This window comes from Mercurialis annua, linkage group LG3 (genome assembly GCF_937616625.2).
Source record: "Mercurialis annua linkage group LG3, ddMerAnnu1.2, whole genome shotgun sequence".
NCBI lineage: Eukaryota > Viridiplantae > Streptophyta > Magnoliopsida > Malpighiales > Euphorbiaceae > Mercurialis > Mercurialis annua.
In genome coordinates this window covers 67,811,668-67,826,294 of record NC_065572.1, presented here as the reverse complement: position 1 = coordinate 67,826,294, position 14,627 = coordinate 67,811,668, and the positions used below count along the sequence as shown (strand labels likewise).

At 35.0% G+C, this 14,627-nt stretch overlaps 4 protein-coding genes across 4 annotated transcripts; 2 read left to right on the top strand and 2 right to left on the bottom strand.

The window, feature by feature from the left end:
• The first annotated feature begins 962 nt into the window (after positions 1 to 962).
• LOC126673441 (protease Do-like 9) lies at positions 963 to 3,610 on the top strand. Its single transcript, XM_050367592.2, has 9 exons — positions 963 to 1,609; positions 1,689 to 1,888; positions 1,988 to 2,168; positions 2,251 to 2,442; positions 2,524 to 2,753; positions 2,833 to 2,928; positions 3,020 to 3,070; positions 3,149 to 3,253; positions 3,336 to 3,610. The coding sequence occupies exons 1-9, from the start codon at positions 1,225 to 1,227 to the stop codon at positions 3,441 to 3,443; spliced, it is 1,548 nt and encodes a 515-aa protein (XP_050223549.1). The 5' UTR covers positions 963 to 1,224; the 3' UTR covers positions 3,444 to 3,610.
• Positions 3,611 to 3,861: 251 nt separating this feature from the next.
• On the bottom strand, positions 3,862 to 4,724 carry LOC126672899 (transcription elongation factor TFIIS-like). The gene is made up of 2 exons (XM_050366850.1): positions 4,627 to 4,724; positions 3,862 to 4,585 (listed from the first exon to the last, which is right to left on the bottom strand). The coding sequence occupies exons 1-2, from the start codon at positions 4,722 to 4,724 to the stop codon at positions 3,862 to 3,864; spliced, it is 822 nt and encodes a 273-aa protein (XP_050222807.1).
• A 1,574-nt stretch (positions 4,725 to 6,298) lies between these two features.
• LOC126673442 (protease Do-like 9) lies at positions 6,299 to 10,238 on the top strand. Its single transcript, XM_050367593.2, has 9 exons — positions 6,299 to 6,738; positions 7,931 to 8,319; positions 8,410 to 8,790; positions 8,873 to 9,064; positions 9,146 to 9,375; positions 9,458 to 9,553; positions 9,634 to 9,684; positions 9,759 to 9,863; positions 9,943 to 10,238. Exons 2-9 carry the CDS (start codon positions 7,947 to 7,949, stop codon positions 10,048 to 10,050), a joined length of 1,536 nt encoding a protein of 511 aa, XP_050223550.1. The 5' UTR covers positions 6,299 to 6,738; positions 7,931 to 7,946; the 3' UTR covers positions 10,051 to 10,238.
• Positions 10,239 to 11,886: 1,648 nt separating this feature from the next.
• Positions 11,887 to 13,234, bottom strand: LOC126672898 (transcription elongation factor TFIIS-like). The gene is made up of 2 exons (XM_050366849.1): positions 12,563 to 13,234; positions 11,887 to 11,943 (listed from the first exon to the last, which is right to left on the bottom strand). Exons 1-2 carry the CDS (start codon positions 13,232 to 13,234, stop codon positions 11,887 to 11,889), a joined length of 729 nt encoding a protein of 242 aa, XP_050222806.1.
• Positions 13,235 to 14,627: the final 1,393 nt, after the last annotated feature.

Sequence of the window (14,627 nt, the reverse complement as noted above, 5' to 3'; positions counted from 1 at the left end):
TCACAAAATTGACACTTAATATATTTTTATAACTAGTGGTGGTGCTGCAATCAAAGCTCGCCGCAATTCTGAGGATTTGAATTTTGAGCTTGTCATGTCATGCACCGCCTAGGTCTTGCATATGCACATCGTATTGAAGTCTGATGACAAATTCTTCTTGGTGTTTTTGCTGTTGAGATCATTCTTTATGGTACACTGAAGATGAAAATCTTTCCTTTCCTCGCCATTTCGGAGCTAGTTTTCACATTTTTTCAATCTTTGCTGCATGTTGTGTTGATTTTGTTCTCTTTGCATGTTTGATTCTGTTATTTATGCAAGTTCAGAACGGCAAGGAGTACGCTCCTGTCAAGCTTTTGTACGAACTTCTGCACTCAATGCCTCAAATCCCAGATGAGCAGCTAGTTGTGGTTTCCCAAGTTTTTTCCTTCTCTATTTCTAGTAGCTGAAACCTGCTAGGTTTATATTTGCAACTGCTGAAGCACATGCACCTCCGGATATGCCATTAAAGGCTGACAATTCTTTTTTCTCTGAAAATAACATGGTATACTTCTCTTTAATCTGAGTAGTATTAATTTTACACAATCATTTGTAGCTTCTTTAATCTCGAATAGAGAATTAGTGAAAAGCGTCATTAATACCTGAAATTCCTAGTTTTAATATCCTGATTGAGTTATGAATATTCTGCTTTTATCTTTATACTATTCTGTTTTTGTTCTGATGCTTCTCTATGGTGGCTGTTGAATAAGCTTCTTCAACCAGCCTGTCTCTAAAGCTATTCATAGTTTGATTATTCAAGTAGCAATTAGATTATTCATTGTGTATTGACTTGGGTCCTGTCATAAATTTATAATACTTTTACTTGCAAATGAAGAAAAAAGGCATAAACCTAAAAATGGTGAGGTCAGAAGTCTTCATAAACAAATTATAATACTTGTGATTAGTTTATGCAAAATCTAATCGGTCTTCTCTTCACTAACTAGTTTATGCAAAATCTAATCAGTGGTCTGTCTTTAACAATATTTTTTTTTATGACTAGTTAATTAAAAGAGCAAAGACTTTACCTAATGAAAGCAGCAATATTAATTTAAAAAGCAAAGACTTACTCCGCATCTTTGTTTTTTCCTTCTTCTTCTTCTTCCTTTTGTATGTTGTCTTTAAGTTCGAATCATCTCCCATATCTGATCCTCACCATTCATTAACCAAAGCAAATACACAAGCTTAACAATGGTACAATCAAGTGGAAGTAACACATCTAAAACTCTAATTTCCACCACCAAATCCACCTCTAATACTACCAAAAACCATGAACTAATCGATCTTCTGTCTCCACAGTGTAAAGATGGAGAGATTAGGAAATTGCAGAGAGTGGTGCCAGATATGGACGCGGTGGTGAAAGTATTCTGTGTTCACACAGCGCCAAATTATTCACTGCCATGGCAGAGAAATAAGCAGTATAGTTCGTTTAGCAGCGGGTTTGTGATTGGAGGAAGAAGGGTATTGACTAATGCACATTCTGTTGAGCATTACACCCAAGTTAAGCTCAAGAAACGCGGCTCTGATACCAAGTATTTAGCTACTGTTCTTGCTATTGGAACTGAATGTGATATTGGTGAATACTTCAAATCTTGAAATTAACTAGATTATCTTTTTATAGATTTCTGACATGTTCTTGAATAAATATGGCGCAGCTATGCTAACAGTTGATGATGATGAGTTCTGGCAAGGAGCTTCAGGTATTGAGTTCGGTGATTTGCCTGCGTTGCAAGATTCTATGACGGTTGTAGGATACCCAATCGGAGGAGACACAATTTCTGTGACAAGTGGTGTAGTTTCAAGAATTGAGATTCTATCTTATGCCCATGGTTCCTCAGAGCTTCTAGGCTTGCAGGTTAAAAGAGTATTAGTATTACAAATCTTTTTCAGCTTTTCGGCGACTTTTTGAAATTACGTATCTCTTTTGTAATGTATATGAATGGTTCACTTGCAGATAGATGCTGCAATAAACTCTGGAAATTCTGGTGGGCCAACTTTTAATGATAATGGTCAATGCATTGGCATTGCATTTCAGTCGTTAAATCATGACGATGCTGAGAATATAGGGTATGTGATACCAACACCAGTCATCTCCCACTTTATTCAAGATTTTGAGAAGAATGGAGCATATACAGGTAATTAAAACTCATCAGTTCACTTAGTTCATGTACTACTTCCTTCAATTTTGACTTAACTATGCTGTCTGTCATGTGCCAGGATTTCCATTGCTTGGGATAAAATGGCAGAAAATGGAAAATCCAGATTTGCGAATGGCCATGGGTATGAAACATGATCAGAAGGGTGTTCGGATCAGAAGAATTGATCCCACTACTCCTGAATCTCAAGTTTTGAAGCCATCTGACATTATTCTTAGCTTTGATGGTGTAGATATTGCCAATGACGGGACAGGTAAATATCTATTTCTATTTGACTAGCATGCACCTGAAGCCTGGCTATTTTCACTTCATCCCCTTCCTTGTAAATTTTCAGTTCCTTTTCGGCATGGAGAACGGATAGGTTTTAGTTACCTTGTTTCCAAGAAGTATACAGGCGATAATGCAGCTATTACAATTCTCCGCGATTCTGAGATTCTGATTGTTGATATCACACTTTCTGTTTATCAATACATCGTTCCAGCACACGTTCAAGGCAGACCACCTTATTATATTGTTTCAGGATTTGTGTTCATAGCCGTTTCTGATCCATATCTCCATTCTGAGGTCTGTAGCTTTATTTGTCAATATACTAAACATGTAAACAGGATTTCCAATGCTTGTCTTTTGTTTGCATGTTTTCCAGTACAGTAAGGAAACAGAAGTTCCTGTCAAGCTTATGGAGAAAGTTATGCACTCGATGCGTCAATCCCCAGATGAGGAGATAGTTGTGGTTTCTCAGGTTTTCTGTCCCTTTCTTATTAACACAAACAATTAGTACTTTTACCTTAATCATAACCTGTTTGCTGACACAGTAATATTCCTTCTTGCAGGTGCTCGTGGCTGATATTAATATCGGCTATGAGGACATTGCTAATATTCAGGTGAGAAATTCATTCTGTAATGGGAAAATCGGTTTAAGTTACCTGTTGTTAAACGTATTCTACTACAATCAATTGCAGGTTCTTGGTTTCAATGGAAAACCTGTGAGGAACCTGAAGAGCTTAGCTAAAATGGTAGAGTGTTGCACCGATGAATATTTGAAATTCGAATTAGAACATGAACGGGTATGGTTTTCTCTTTCTCCTCCTCCAATGTGTCTATGAAATTTGGTGTTACTGTCCTTGACAATTTGTGCTCTTCTGCCAGATTGCAGTTCTTCGTACGGAGCCTGCTAAGGCAGCTACTGAAGATATTCTTACTACACATTCCATACCTTCAGCAATGTCCGACGATATTAAATCATTCATCTCTTAGGTTATGAAAGAATTAATTTAACAGATTGAAGAAAAGATATTGTTCCAATAGGAAGATGCAAAAGCGAAAAGATAACTGTTGCTTATTTTTTGTAACCTGAGTATTTTTCATCATTACTGCTGTTTATTGGTAGCAGAGTATAGTTAGTTGGATTTTGTTTGGTATCAGTTGTTTTTGTGTCATATAACTAGTTGGACATTGATTGATATATACCAAGTAAAAATAATAATTCAATTGAAAAAACTAACAGAATAATCAACTATTCATTACGATTCAATTGAGAAAACAAACACATTAATGAATTATTCGTTACTATTCAATTAAAAAGCTACAAGCTTAATCAACTATCTATCTATTACAACGGGGCTAATTAAATTTAACTTGACTGACAAGTAAGACTATAGAATTGAATAAGAAATCAGAAGTTGAATTGAAAGAGATGATCTTTCTTTAGTTCTTGAGCTCGATGGCGGGCTTTTGTGAGATCACTGGCTATCTCAAGCGTACTCAAGAAAACTACTCTCTCAGGACTTATTTCTCCAATCATAATTCTTGTCCGAAAATCAGAGTTCTTGGGATCTTTGAGTTTGGACAAGACTGACTTGTATTTATCACGATTTCCATTACTTAAGACTCCCCACTTCAAAAACAACTCCGACTCCAAAGAAGCAGCAACTCTCACCGGATCACGTGTTGTAGAATTATTTGTTTCCTGAAGCACCATGCATAAACCCTTTAATATTTCTTTCTTTAAATTGTCCCTGGCGGAACTGTTGCACGCTGGAACTTTCTTGCTGGTTTCGCTGTTCTGAAATTTAGAAGGTTTCTCGGCTGTGGGAGTTGGTTCGTGAGAAAACTTGGTCTTCCACATGGAAACTATCTGACGAGACAGCCTCTGGATTTTGTGGCAAGGGTGTGATCTCATTGAGATAATGCCTGTGGCGATTTTGTTGCGGAGAAGAAACTGCGCAGAAATATGATGATGAGGGTACTCCTTTATGCGAGTTAGTGCACGGCGGCATCGACGTTCATCCCTTTTTTCGGCTCCTTTGGATGCAAACAATGCAACTTCGAACAAATCTATCAGATCTTTCTCCGTACTTCTTTCTATGTAAACCATTCTTTGATTCTTGATTTTTGCACTACAAATTTGCTCTGTAATTTAGAAACAAATGAAGCAAACTGATGAATGTCCTTGAGAGTTGAGACTGAGTTGTATTTATAGAGTAGAGTTAGTAGGGTTTGTAGTTTCTTCAAATTCTTCCAAGTGAGGCGGTTCATACTTCTACGATCCTTACACAACAAGGATATCCTAAATGTTGAAGGATTTCTGTTCGTTTTCAGGATTAACTATAATCTTGGACATTTTATTTTTGAAATTATATTGTAAGTGATTTAATTGATTATTTGGACATTTTATTTTTGAAATTATATTGTAAGTGATTTAATTGATTATTTATGTTTTGCTGCTACATCAAAGAAATATAGTATTTCATAAATTTAGTTTATGATATAATTAACAGATATACTATTTGTGTTTTTACTATTTTTTTTTAATTTTTACCTTACGATACATTATTAATATTAATTAATTACTGTTGAAGAATATTTAGTAATTATTCGGAAGAATTAATATTTTTTGATGTTGAGGATTGAGAACTTAGAAGCAGTTGGCCCATCAACACGTTTTTTTAGGGGGTCCAAATTAAAAATATAAATATAATTAACTATAATATTTATCAAGGTAAGATATAAAAAATTATTTTTATAAATTCTATTTATTGGTCAAAAAAATTCATATTGATGCGGTTAACATGAATCTTTTTTCAGAATAATCTGATCTCTCAAATCATGAGTATTATTAGGTTAGTCCCTAATCGATGGACACTTTTAAATCTCTTTTAATTTGTAATTTTTTATAAAATTATTTTATATTTAAATAGAAAAAATCATACTAAAGAATATGCAATATTGTTACGTATATAAGATTAAAAATTAATATATTTTTATTTTAAAAGTTTGTATTTTTTTAAATAAAAAATTATCAACAATTAAATTCATATTTTGTATTTTTATTTCAAATTATTAAATTTATCTTATTATGTAAGAAAAAGGTGCAAAAATAACCTTCATATATATACCCCGTCTCTTATTGGCACCTAGACCTGGCAATTTTAGACACGACACATACAACACGACACGAAGTTAAATGAGTTTGTGTTTGATGTAAATGGGTTGGTTTATGACACGATTAATTTCGGGTCTAAATGGGTTATACACGCCTAACCCGTTTAAACCCGTTTAAACACGGTTAACTATTTTTAATTAAATATTATTCATTTTTATTATTTAAATGTTATTAAATTCTTAATTTTAATTAAATTTTTTTTATTATAGATAATTAAAATAGTATTTATCTCAAAATATAGTAATAATTCTTTTAATATTATATTAAATAAAGTAAAAAAATAGTTAAATAAGTAAACGGGTTTAAACGTGTCACTTTAAACGGGTTGATCCATTAACACGTTTAAATAAACGTGTTTATACGTGTCTTGTCGTGTAACCCGTGTAATATCTGTGTCGTGTTTGACTTTTGTATATCAAACCCGATTAATAATCGTGTTGTTTTCGTGTTTAACCTAATCGTGTTCGTGTTTAAACGAGTTTGACCCATTTATGATTCGCAGACACGAATTGTCAGGTCTATTGGCACCTCATGTATTTCGGATTTTAATTATGATCCTAACATTGTTAAAAAGTATCAAAAAAATACAACAAATTAACAGAAAATTATTTTGCTACTAAGCGTATGATGTGGCAATATGTTTATACACATAAGCATTTAATAAAAATGACACATCATCACCTAATCTCTCTTATTCTTCTTCTTCTTCCTCTCAAACCCCAATTGATTAAAAATTAAAAACCCTACCCATTTATAGAGAGTGACAACCAGATACTTGACCCGACTGACGATGCTATAGATTCTGGCACAATGAGCTGTGAGGTTAGGGTTAGGGGAGGAGGTAAATAAGTTGGTAGAGGAAGAGGGGAAGGCAATATGGGAGTGGATTGAAGCGATGTTAGATGAAATGGAGTGACCGGAAGAGTTCATGAGGATGATTGAGTCGGTTGGGTTGACGAGGTCTCTAAAGCAGTACCGACTAATTGGCGAAGCTCCTCCTTCTTCTCGATCTATTTCCTTCTCTTTTCCACTTTTTTGATCTCACCTATTGCTTTCAACCTAATAATGTCTCCGCCTGTCCTCCTCCGCCTCCTGCTCCTGATGACGGTAAATTTATATTAATTATAAATGTAATTATATGATTAGGACTAATAGTGTTGTTTTTCCAAAAGGTGGTCAATTGACCACCTATTCATCTATGTGGCTTCGCCACTGCGCGGTGGCCCAACTGGATTTCTCTTTGTTCTTGGTTGAACCGGTTGACACAGCCGGTCAGATTCGGTTCCTAAACGATCCAAGTATTGAATTGGCTCGTGGGTTTTATTGCCATCCTGCAGGGCTTCATGGTGGCTGATATCAAATGTTAAAGAAGCTTCTTCAACCGTACTTTCTTTTTGGAAAAATTACTTTTAGTTTGATTATTGAAGTAACTATTGTGTATGGAATCGTGTCCTCATGTCATAAATTTATATAATATTTTTTCTTGCAAAAGAAGCAAAAGGCATAAGCCCACAAATATTGAAACGTGGTCTCGGTGCTCTTCATAAACAAAATATATTTGTCGTTCGTTTATGCAAAATCTAATCAGCGCTACTGTTGGTCTTTAACAATATTTGTAACTAGTTTATGCAGAATCAAACTCTTAAGATTATTTCTAGAAATCTAATTTGTTTATAATCTTTTAATTTTTAATTTATCCTAATATATTTTGGACAGTTAATTATGCCGATTTCATTGATCTTTCCTAAAAGAATAGGAAGTATAATCGTAGCATGATTCTTACTCCTATCCCTTGTAGGAAATATAATCCTAGAATTACTAATCCTTGTCAACCTAGTTTTGATCTCTATATAAATAGACAAGTTATGTCACTTGTAGAATTAAAAGAGTGTGAGACATATTAGTACGATCTTAAGCATTATTCGGGTCTAAATTCGGTTTTAGGCTTTAGAGTAAAATCTCTACCATTCTTCGTCCGTGAACGTAGTCCGTCGACAAAACACGTAAATTTTGTGTTTGTTTTAGTTCAACTTTTATTGGCTTAATTTCCTGTTTAGCTACTGGCTTAATTTCTTGTTTATTTTTCTTTCCTGTTTATATTGGCTTAGTTTCCTATTTTTTTCTTCTTCTATTCCGTTACGACTAATCTCATAATACAAACTTTAGTTAATCAAAAGCAACAATATTATTTATAAAAAGATAAAGGAAAGACTTTCTCTGCATCTTCTTATTCCTTCGTGTGTTTGTCTTTAAATTCAAATCATCTCCCACTTGTGATCATCATTGATTAACCAAACAGATACACAAACTTAACAATGGGACAGTCAAGAAGAAGCCGCAAATCTAAAACTCTTTCAACCACCAAATCCACCTCCAAAACTACCATAAACAACGAACTCATCGGTCTCACCAACAGTAAACACGGTCATGGAAAGATTAGGAGAGTGCTGCCAGATATGGACGCCGTGGTGAAAGTCTTTTGTGTTCACACAGAGCCAAATTATTCACTGCCATGGCAGAGAAATAGGCAGTATAGTTCGTTTAGCAGCGGGTTTGTGATTGGAGGAAGAAGGATATTGACTAATGCACATTCTGTCGAGCATTACACCCAAGTTAAGCTCAAGAAACGCGGCTCTGATACCAAGTATTTAGCTACTGTCCTTGCTATTGGAACTGAATGCGATATTGGTAAATGCTTCAACTCTCTTTTTTTAAGCAACTAATTAATGAGCTGATTATTTTTGTAAGTTTTCTGACTAGTACCTGAATATGGTGCAGCTATGCTAACAGTTGACGGTGATGAGTTTTGGGAAGGAGTTTCCGCTATTGAGTTCGGCGAATTGCCTGCGCTTCAAGATTCTGTGACGGTTGTAGGATACCCAATTGGTGGAGACACAATTTCTGTGACTAGTGGAGTTGTTTCAAGAATTGAGATTCTATCTTATGCTCATGGTTGCACAGAGCTTCTAGGCTTGCAGATAGATGCTGCAATAAACTCTGGAAATTCGGGTGGGCCAACTTTTAATGATAAAGGTCAATGCATTGGCATTGCTTTTCAGTCCTACAGTCATACAGATGCTGAAAATATAGGGTATGTGATACCAACACCAGTCATCTCACACTTTATTAAAGATTTTGAGAAGAATGGAGCATATACAGGTAGCTAAAACTCATCAGTTCATTTAGTTTATGTCCTAATTCCTTCAATTTTGACTTAACTATGTTGTCTGTCATGTGCTAGGATTTCCATTGCTTGGAATTAAATGGCAGAAAATGGAAAATCCAGATTTGCGTATGGCCGTGGGTATGAAACATGATCAGAAGGGTGTTCGAATCAAAAGAATTGATCCCACAACTCCTGAATCTGAAGTTCTAAAGCCATCTGACATTATTCTTAGCTTCGATGGCGTAGACATTGCCAATGATGGGACAGGTAAATATCTATTTCTATTTGTCTAGCATGCACCTGAAGCCTAGCTATTTTCACTTCATCCCCTTCCTTGTTGATTTTCAGTTCCTTTTCGGCATGGAGAACGGATAGGTTTTAGTTATCTTGTTTCCAAGAAGTATACAGGAGATAACGCAGTTATTACAATTCTCCGCGATTCTGAGATTCTGATTGTTGATATCACACTTTCTGTTTATCAATACATCGTTCCAGCACACGTTCAAGGCAGACCACCTTATTATATTATTTCAGGATTTGTGTTCATAGCCGTTTCTGATCCATATCTCATTGCTGAGGTCTGTAATTTCATCCCATTCTTATAGTTCTGTATCAAGCATATAAACAAGATTATTAATGCTCGTCTTGTTTTTTGCACAGTATGGTGACGATATGGAAGGTCCTGTCAAGCTTATGGAAAAAGTTACGCACTCGATGCGACGATCCCCAGATGAGGAGATTGTGTTGGTTTCTCAGGTTTGCTGTCTCTTTTTCATTTACACAAACAAGTAGTACTTTTTATCTTGTCCTTAATCATCATCGGTTTCTTCTTGCAGGTTCTTGCCGCTGATATTAATGTCGGCTATGAGGACATTGTCGATACTCAGGTGAGAAACCCAATCTGTATTGTGAGAATTGTTTTAAGTTATCTGTCATTAAACATATTCTACTGCAATTTCAGGTTATAGCTTTCAATGGAAGACCTGTGAGGAACCTGAAGAGCTTGGCTTGCATGGTAGAGTTTTGTACTGATGAATATTTGAAATTCGAATTGGAGTATGATCAGGTATGCACTCGCTCTCTTGGCCTCCCATGTTTATGAAATTTGGTATTTGTGGCCCTGACAGTTTATTTACTCCTGGCAGATTGCAGTTCTTCGTACGGAGCCTGCTAAGGAAGCTACTGACGATATTCTTACTACACATTCCATACCTTCAGCAATGTCCGACGATATTAAAGAATTCATCTCTTAGGTTTTGAAGAGTGAAAGAAGAAGATTTGATTTAACAGATTGAAGAAAAAAGATTGTCCCAATAGGAAGATGCAAAAGCGAAAAAGATGAAATCCGTGGTTTATTTTTTGTTTATAACCTGATTTGTTTCATTCAGTGCTGTTTATAGGCAGCAGAGTATATAGTTAGTCGGACTTTTGTTTGGTATCAGGTTTTTTCTCAATTGCTTTTCATTCATATAATTAGTTTGCTGCACATTTGATTGATATACCAAGTAAAATTAGTAATTAAATGAAAACAATTAACGGATTAATCAACTATACATTACAATTCAATTGAATTCACTGACAAGTAACATTATAGAATTGGCTAAGAAATCAGAAGTTGAATTGAAAGGGCTGATCCTTGTTCAGTACTTGAGCTTGATTCCTTTTCACAACACTAAAAATTACAGCTTGAAATTGCCTCAGAAATTAAGTTGAGCCATTGTTATATGGATTAACCAGAAGGCAATAAAAGCTCGCCATTGCGACTGGAGCTATAGCCCTCTCTGTGAACTCGTCTTTCCCAGTTGATCCATTTTAGATACATAAGAGAAAAATGTAAATGAAGACAAAATGAGGTTAATTTAGCTGATTCATGGTTTTGTGCTTCATGCATCCAAACATGTCATTCGGTTTGCCTTCACTTAAGGATAAAAAATGATGTGGCTGCTTTCATAAAGTATGTAACTATGTATGCACGTTTCTGAAATTTTCATGGGTAATGCGAAATTCCTGTTCATAGTATGACATATTTAGCTGAACTTGATCTATTGTTATATGTTACATATTGGCAGGATTCCCATTTCTTGGAATTGAATGGAAAAAATAATGAAACTGCTTTAGAATCTAAAGAGTTAAAACCTTCAGACATTAATTCTCAGTTTCGATGGTGTAGATATTCCGGACGATGGAACAATTTGGTAGTCTATCAGAAACTTGAAGACTATTTAGGTTCCCTGACTCAGCAGTCAGCACTCATATCCTTGCTTCTTGAGTTTGTTTTCTTCCTCCTCTATTATATAAGAGTTGTTTTACTAGACCGGCTTTATGTATTATCATCTGGCTGCTTTCTTGAAGGTGATTATGGCTGATATTAATATTGGTTATGAGGACATTGTCAATAGGGCTGGCAATTCGTGTCATCGTGTCATAAACGTGTCGTGTACCCATTTATAAATAGACAGATTTCTCCAACCCGAACACGACCCGTTTAACTAATCGTGTCAAAATGTCAAACCCTAACCCGACACGCTTAATAAACGGGTTAACACGTTTAGACCTGTTTAACCCGTTTAGTAAAACAGGTTATAACAGATCACATATTTAAATTGTTTAACGCGTTTATTAATAACTCATTTAACCCATTTAACACAATTTTTTAATTAAATGAGTATAATCAAATAACAAACCTCTAAAATAACCATAAATCTTAATACAACAAATAACAATTAATAAATTATATGTATCATATGAGTAATATTTGGTCATATATAATTTAATTAATTAATAATATTAATATATAGATTTAAACGTGTCTTAACGTGTATTAGGCGGGTTAGGCGGGTTCAACCTGTTTAACCCGCTATTTAACCGTGTCATTAACGGGTTGACCCGTTTATGACCCAAACCCATATAAACTTAACCCGAACCCGCTTAACTTCGTGTCGTGTCGGGTCGGGTTCACGGGTCGTGTGCGCAATTGCCAGCCCTAATTGTCAACAATCATGTGACAAATAGAGTCTGCAGTAATGGCTGAATTAGTTTAAGCACCTGTTGTATTAATATCTTTCTATTTCGTTTGTGTGTGCCTATAGCTAGGCTCTTGATTTCCATGGCAAGCAAGTGAAGAACCTTAAGAGCTTAGTAGAAAGCTGCAATAATCCTATGACCAGACATGTTACTGCCACTTTACCTTGTGAGAATATATAAAAGTGACCAGTTAACTTTCATTGGCTTCTGCAGAGATGAAACTTATATTAAATTGTCAGGCAAAGCTAAGTCAAATAAAGAATGCACCAGTAATTCAGCACTTCATATATCTCAAATCAAAACCAAGAGCAGACATAACTTTCATCTATGGGGAATATTGCAGATCAGAACACTTTATGCAAAAGTAAATACCGAATGAAGACAAAAATACAAAGTAACAAAGCTATAGGATATCAATGAGTCAAAGTGATAATATAGAACACTCAGTTAAATTTTTCAAGAGATTTTTTGTATCTGGTATTTTTTGTCAATTGCTTTTTAACCAAGTAAAAATAATAATTCGATTGACAAAACTATCAGATTAATCAAACTATTCATTACACTTCAATTGAAAAAACTAACACATTAATCAACTATCCGTTACTATTCAATTAAACAGTTACCAGATTAATCAACTATCTATTACAATAGGGCTTGAATTTAACTTGACTGACAAGTAAGAATATAGAATTGACTACGAAATCAGCAGTCGAATTGAAAGAGATGATCCTTCTTCAGTACTTGAGCTCGATGGCGGGCTTCCCGGAGATCACCGGCTATCTCAAGCGTGCTCAAGAAAACTACTCTCTCAGGACTAATTTCCCCGATCAGAATTCTTGTCCGAAAATCTGAGTTCTTCGGATCTTTGAGTTTGGACAAGACTGAATTGTATTTATTACGGTTTCCATTACTCAAGACTCCCCACTTAAGAAACAATTCAGACTCCAAAGAAGCAGCAACTCTCACCGGATCACATGGAGTAGGGATATTATTTGTTTCCTGAAGCACCATGCGTAAACCCTTTAATATTTCTTTCGTTAAATTGTCCCTGGCGGAACTGTTGCACGTTGGAACTTTCTTGCTGGTTCCGCTGTTCTGAAATTTAGAAGGTTTCTCGGCTGTGGGAGTTGGTTCGTGAGAAAACTTGGTCTTCCACATTGAAACTATCTGACGAGATAGCCTCTGGATTTTGTGGCAAGGGTGTGATCTCATTGACATAATGCCTGTGGCGATTTTGTTGCGGAGAAGAAACTGGGCAGAAATATGATGATGAGGGTACTCCTTTATGCGAGTTAGTGCACGGCGGCATCGACGTTCATCTCTTTTGCCGGCTCCTTTTGACGCAAACAATGCAACTTCGAACAAATTTATGAGATCTTTCTCAGTCTCATAGCTTCTTCCGCTGTAAACCATCTTTTGATTCTCGAACTCTTCACTACACTTTGCTCTATGATTTAGAAACGTAATTAGCGAATGAAAGCAAATTGATGGATGGCTTGAGACTCAGTTGTATTTATAGACTAGGGGTAAGTGAGGCGGTTCATACTCTTTTTTTTTTTTTTGATACAAGGGGCTGGCCAAGGCCAGAAAACTAAGTATTTCTACTCATACGAGGGAGAGAAACTCCCAAAATATCATCTGTGACAATTCTAGAGATGTAGTCAGGGCTTGAAACATAGGTGACGAGGCCAAGATCATGAGAAAACCCAAGGTTAGCCATCCCATCCGCACAACGGTTCCCTTCTCTGTATGTGTGACGAATTTCAACATGCCAATTCCGCTTCAAGATGATTCTGATATTACCCAGGAGATAGGTGTTAGCGTTGATGCTAACATTTTGCTTGATGAGAGCTTCGGCAGCGATCTTGCTATCCATCTCCAAAACGATATGTCTATAGCCTTTGCTCCAAGCAATTTCTAAACCATCCAAAACGCCCCACAGCTCAGCTTGGAGAACCGAGCAAGTCCCAATACGTCTGCTAAAACCGAAGGCGGTTCATACTCTTTTAATCCTTATACAACTCGGATGTCTACATGTTTAAGGATTTCCTTTTTGATTTCAAGATTAACTATCCAATAAAATGCTAAATAATCTCATATATTTGGATTTGATTGGCTACATATATTTTCCTTTCCTTCTACACCCAAAGCAGTAAACTTCCATAAATTTAGTTTAGGCTTAATTTCTCTAAAATCCATGAATTTTATTGTGTTTTGTCATTTTAATACGAACTTTTACTTTTTAACAATTTAAAAAACGAGCTATTATTCTTTTATAATTCAAAACACCCGGTAATTTTTCGTTTAAAAATATGGACGTGGATGCTGTAATATACACCATTTTGGCGTCCATGTCAACAATTTTTAACGAAAACTTGGCATTTCAAATTGTAAAAATATAAATGTTGGTATCCGACATTGCAAAAATTAAAAGTTCATGTTAAATTTATCAAAGACATTAAATTTTGTAATTTTTAAAGCAATTAAATCTTTAGTTTACGATACTAATCCTTCTGTCCGAAAAACAGATCGTTCGGACAAATATAAGAATTAAGAAAAATAATGTTAACTTCGTTAAAATTAATTTTTTAATGTATCTTTCGAATTTCTACTTTGATTATTTTTTAGATATATAAAGGTATATTAATGACTGATTTTTTTATTGTATATTAAAATATAAAACAATTAATTCATATATATATATATATATATATACTATGAGTATATAAATTTTTAATCTTTATTAAAAAAATTAATCTTTATTAAATTTTCATTTCTATTATTTACTATTGAAAATGTGGTGATT

What these genes read in the sequence shown, in the direction of transcription:
- LOC126673441 (XM_050367592.2), top strand. Translation starts at nt 1,225, where the DNA reads ATGGTACAATCAAGTGGAAGTAACACATCTAAAACTCTAATTTCCACC. An exon ending in TATTGCCAATGACGGGACAG is followed by an intron (nt 2,443 to 2,523) that starts GTAAATATCTAT and finishes GTAAATTTTCAG; the next exon opens with TTCCTTTTCGGCATGGAGAA. An exon ending in TCGAATTAGAACATGAACGG is followed by an intron (nt 3,254 to 3,335) that starts GTATGGTTTTCT and finishes CTCTTCTGCCAG; the next exon opens with ATTGCAGTTCTTCGTACGGA.
- LOC126672899 (XM_050366850.1), bottom strand. Translation starts at nt 4,724, where the DNA reads ATGAACCGCCTCACTTGGAAGAATTTGAAGAAACTACAAACCCTACTA. An exon ending in ACTCTCAAGGACATTCATCA is followed by an intron (nt 4,586 to 4,626) that starts GTTTGCTTCATT and finishes GCAAATTTGTAG; the next exon opens with TGCAAAAATCAAGAATCAAA.
- LOC126673442 (XM_050367593.2), top strand. Translation starts at nt 7,947, where the DNA reads ATGGGACAGTCAAGAAGAAGCCGCAAATCTAAAACTCTTTCAACCACC. An exon ending in TGGAACTGAATGCGATATTG is followed by an intron (nt 8,320 to 8,409) that starts GTAAATGCTTCA and finishes AATATGGTGCAG; the next exon opens with CTATGCTAACAGTTGACGGT. An exon ending in ATCCATATCTCATTGCTGAG is followed by an intron (nt 9,376 to 9,457) that starts GTCTGTAATTTC and finishes TTTTTTGCACAG; the next exon opens with TATGGTGACGATATGGAAGG.
- LOC126672898 (XM_050366849.1), bottom strand. Translation starts at nt 13,234, where the DNA reads ATGGTTTACAGCGGAAGAAGCTATGAGACTGAGAAAGATCTCATAAAT. An exon ending in AAGCCCGCCATCGAGCTCAA is followed by an intron (nt 11,944 to 12,562) that starts GTACTGAAGAAG and finishes GGATTATTGCAG; the next exon opens with CTTTCTACTAAGCTCTTAAG.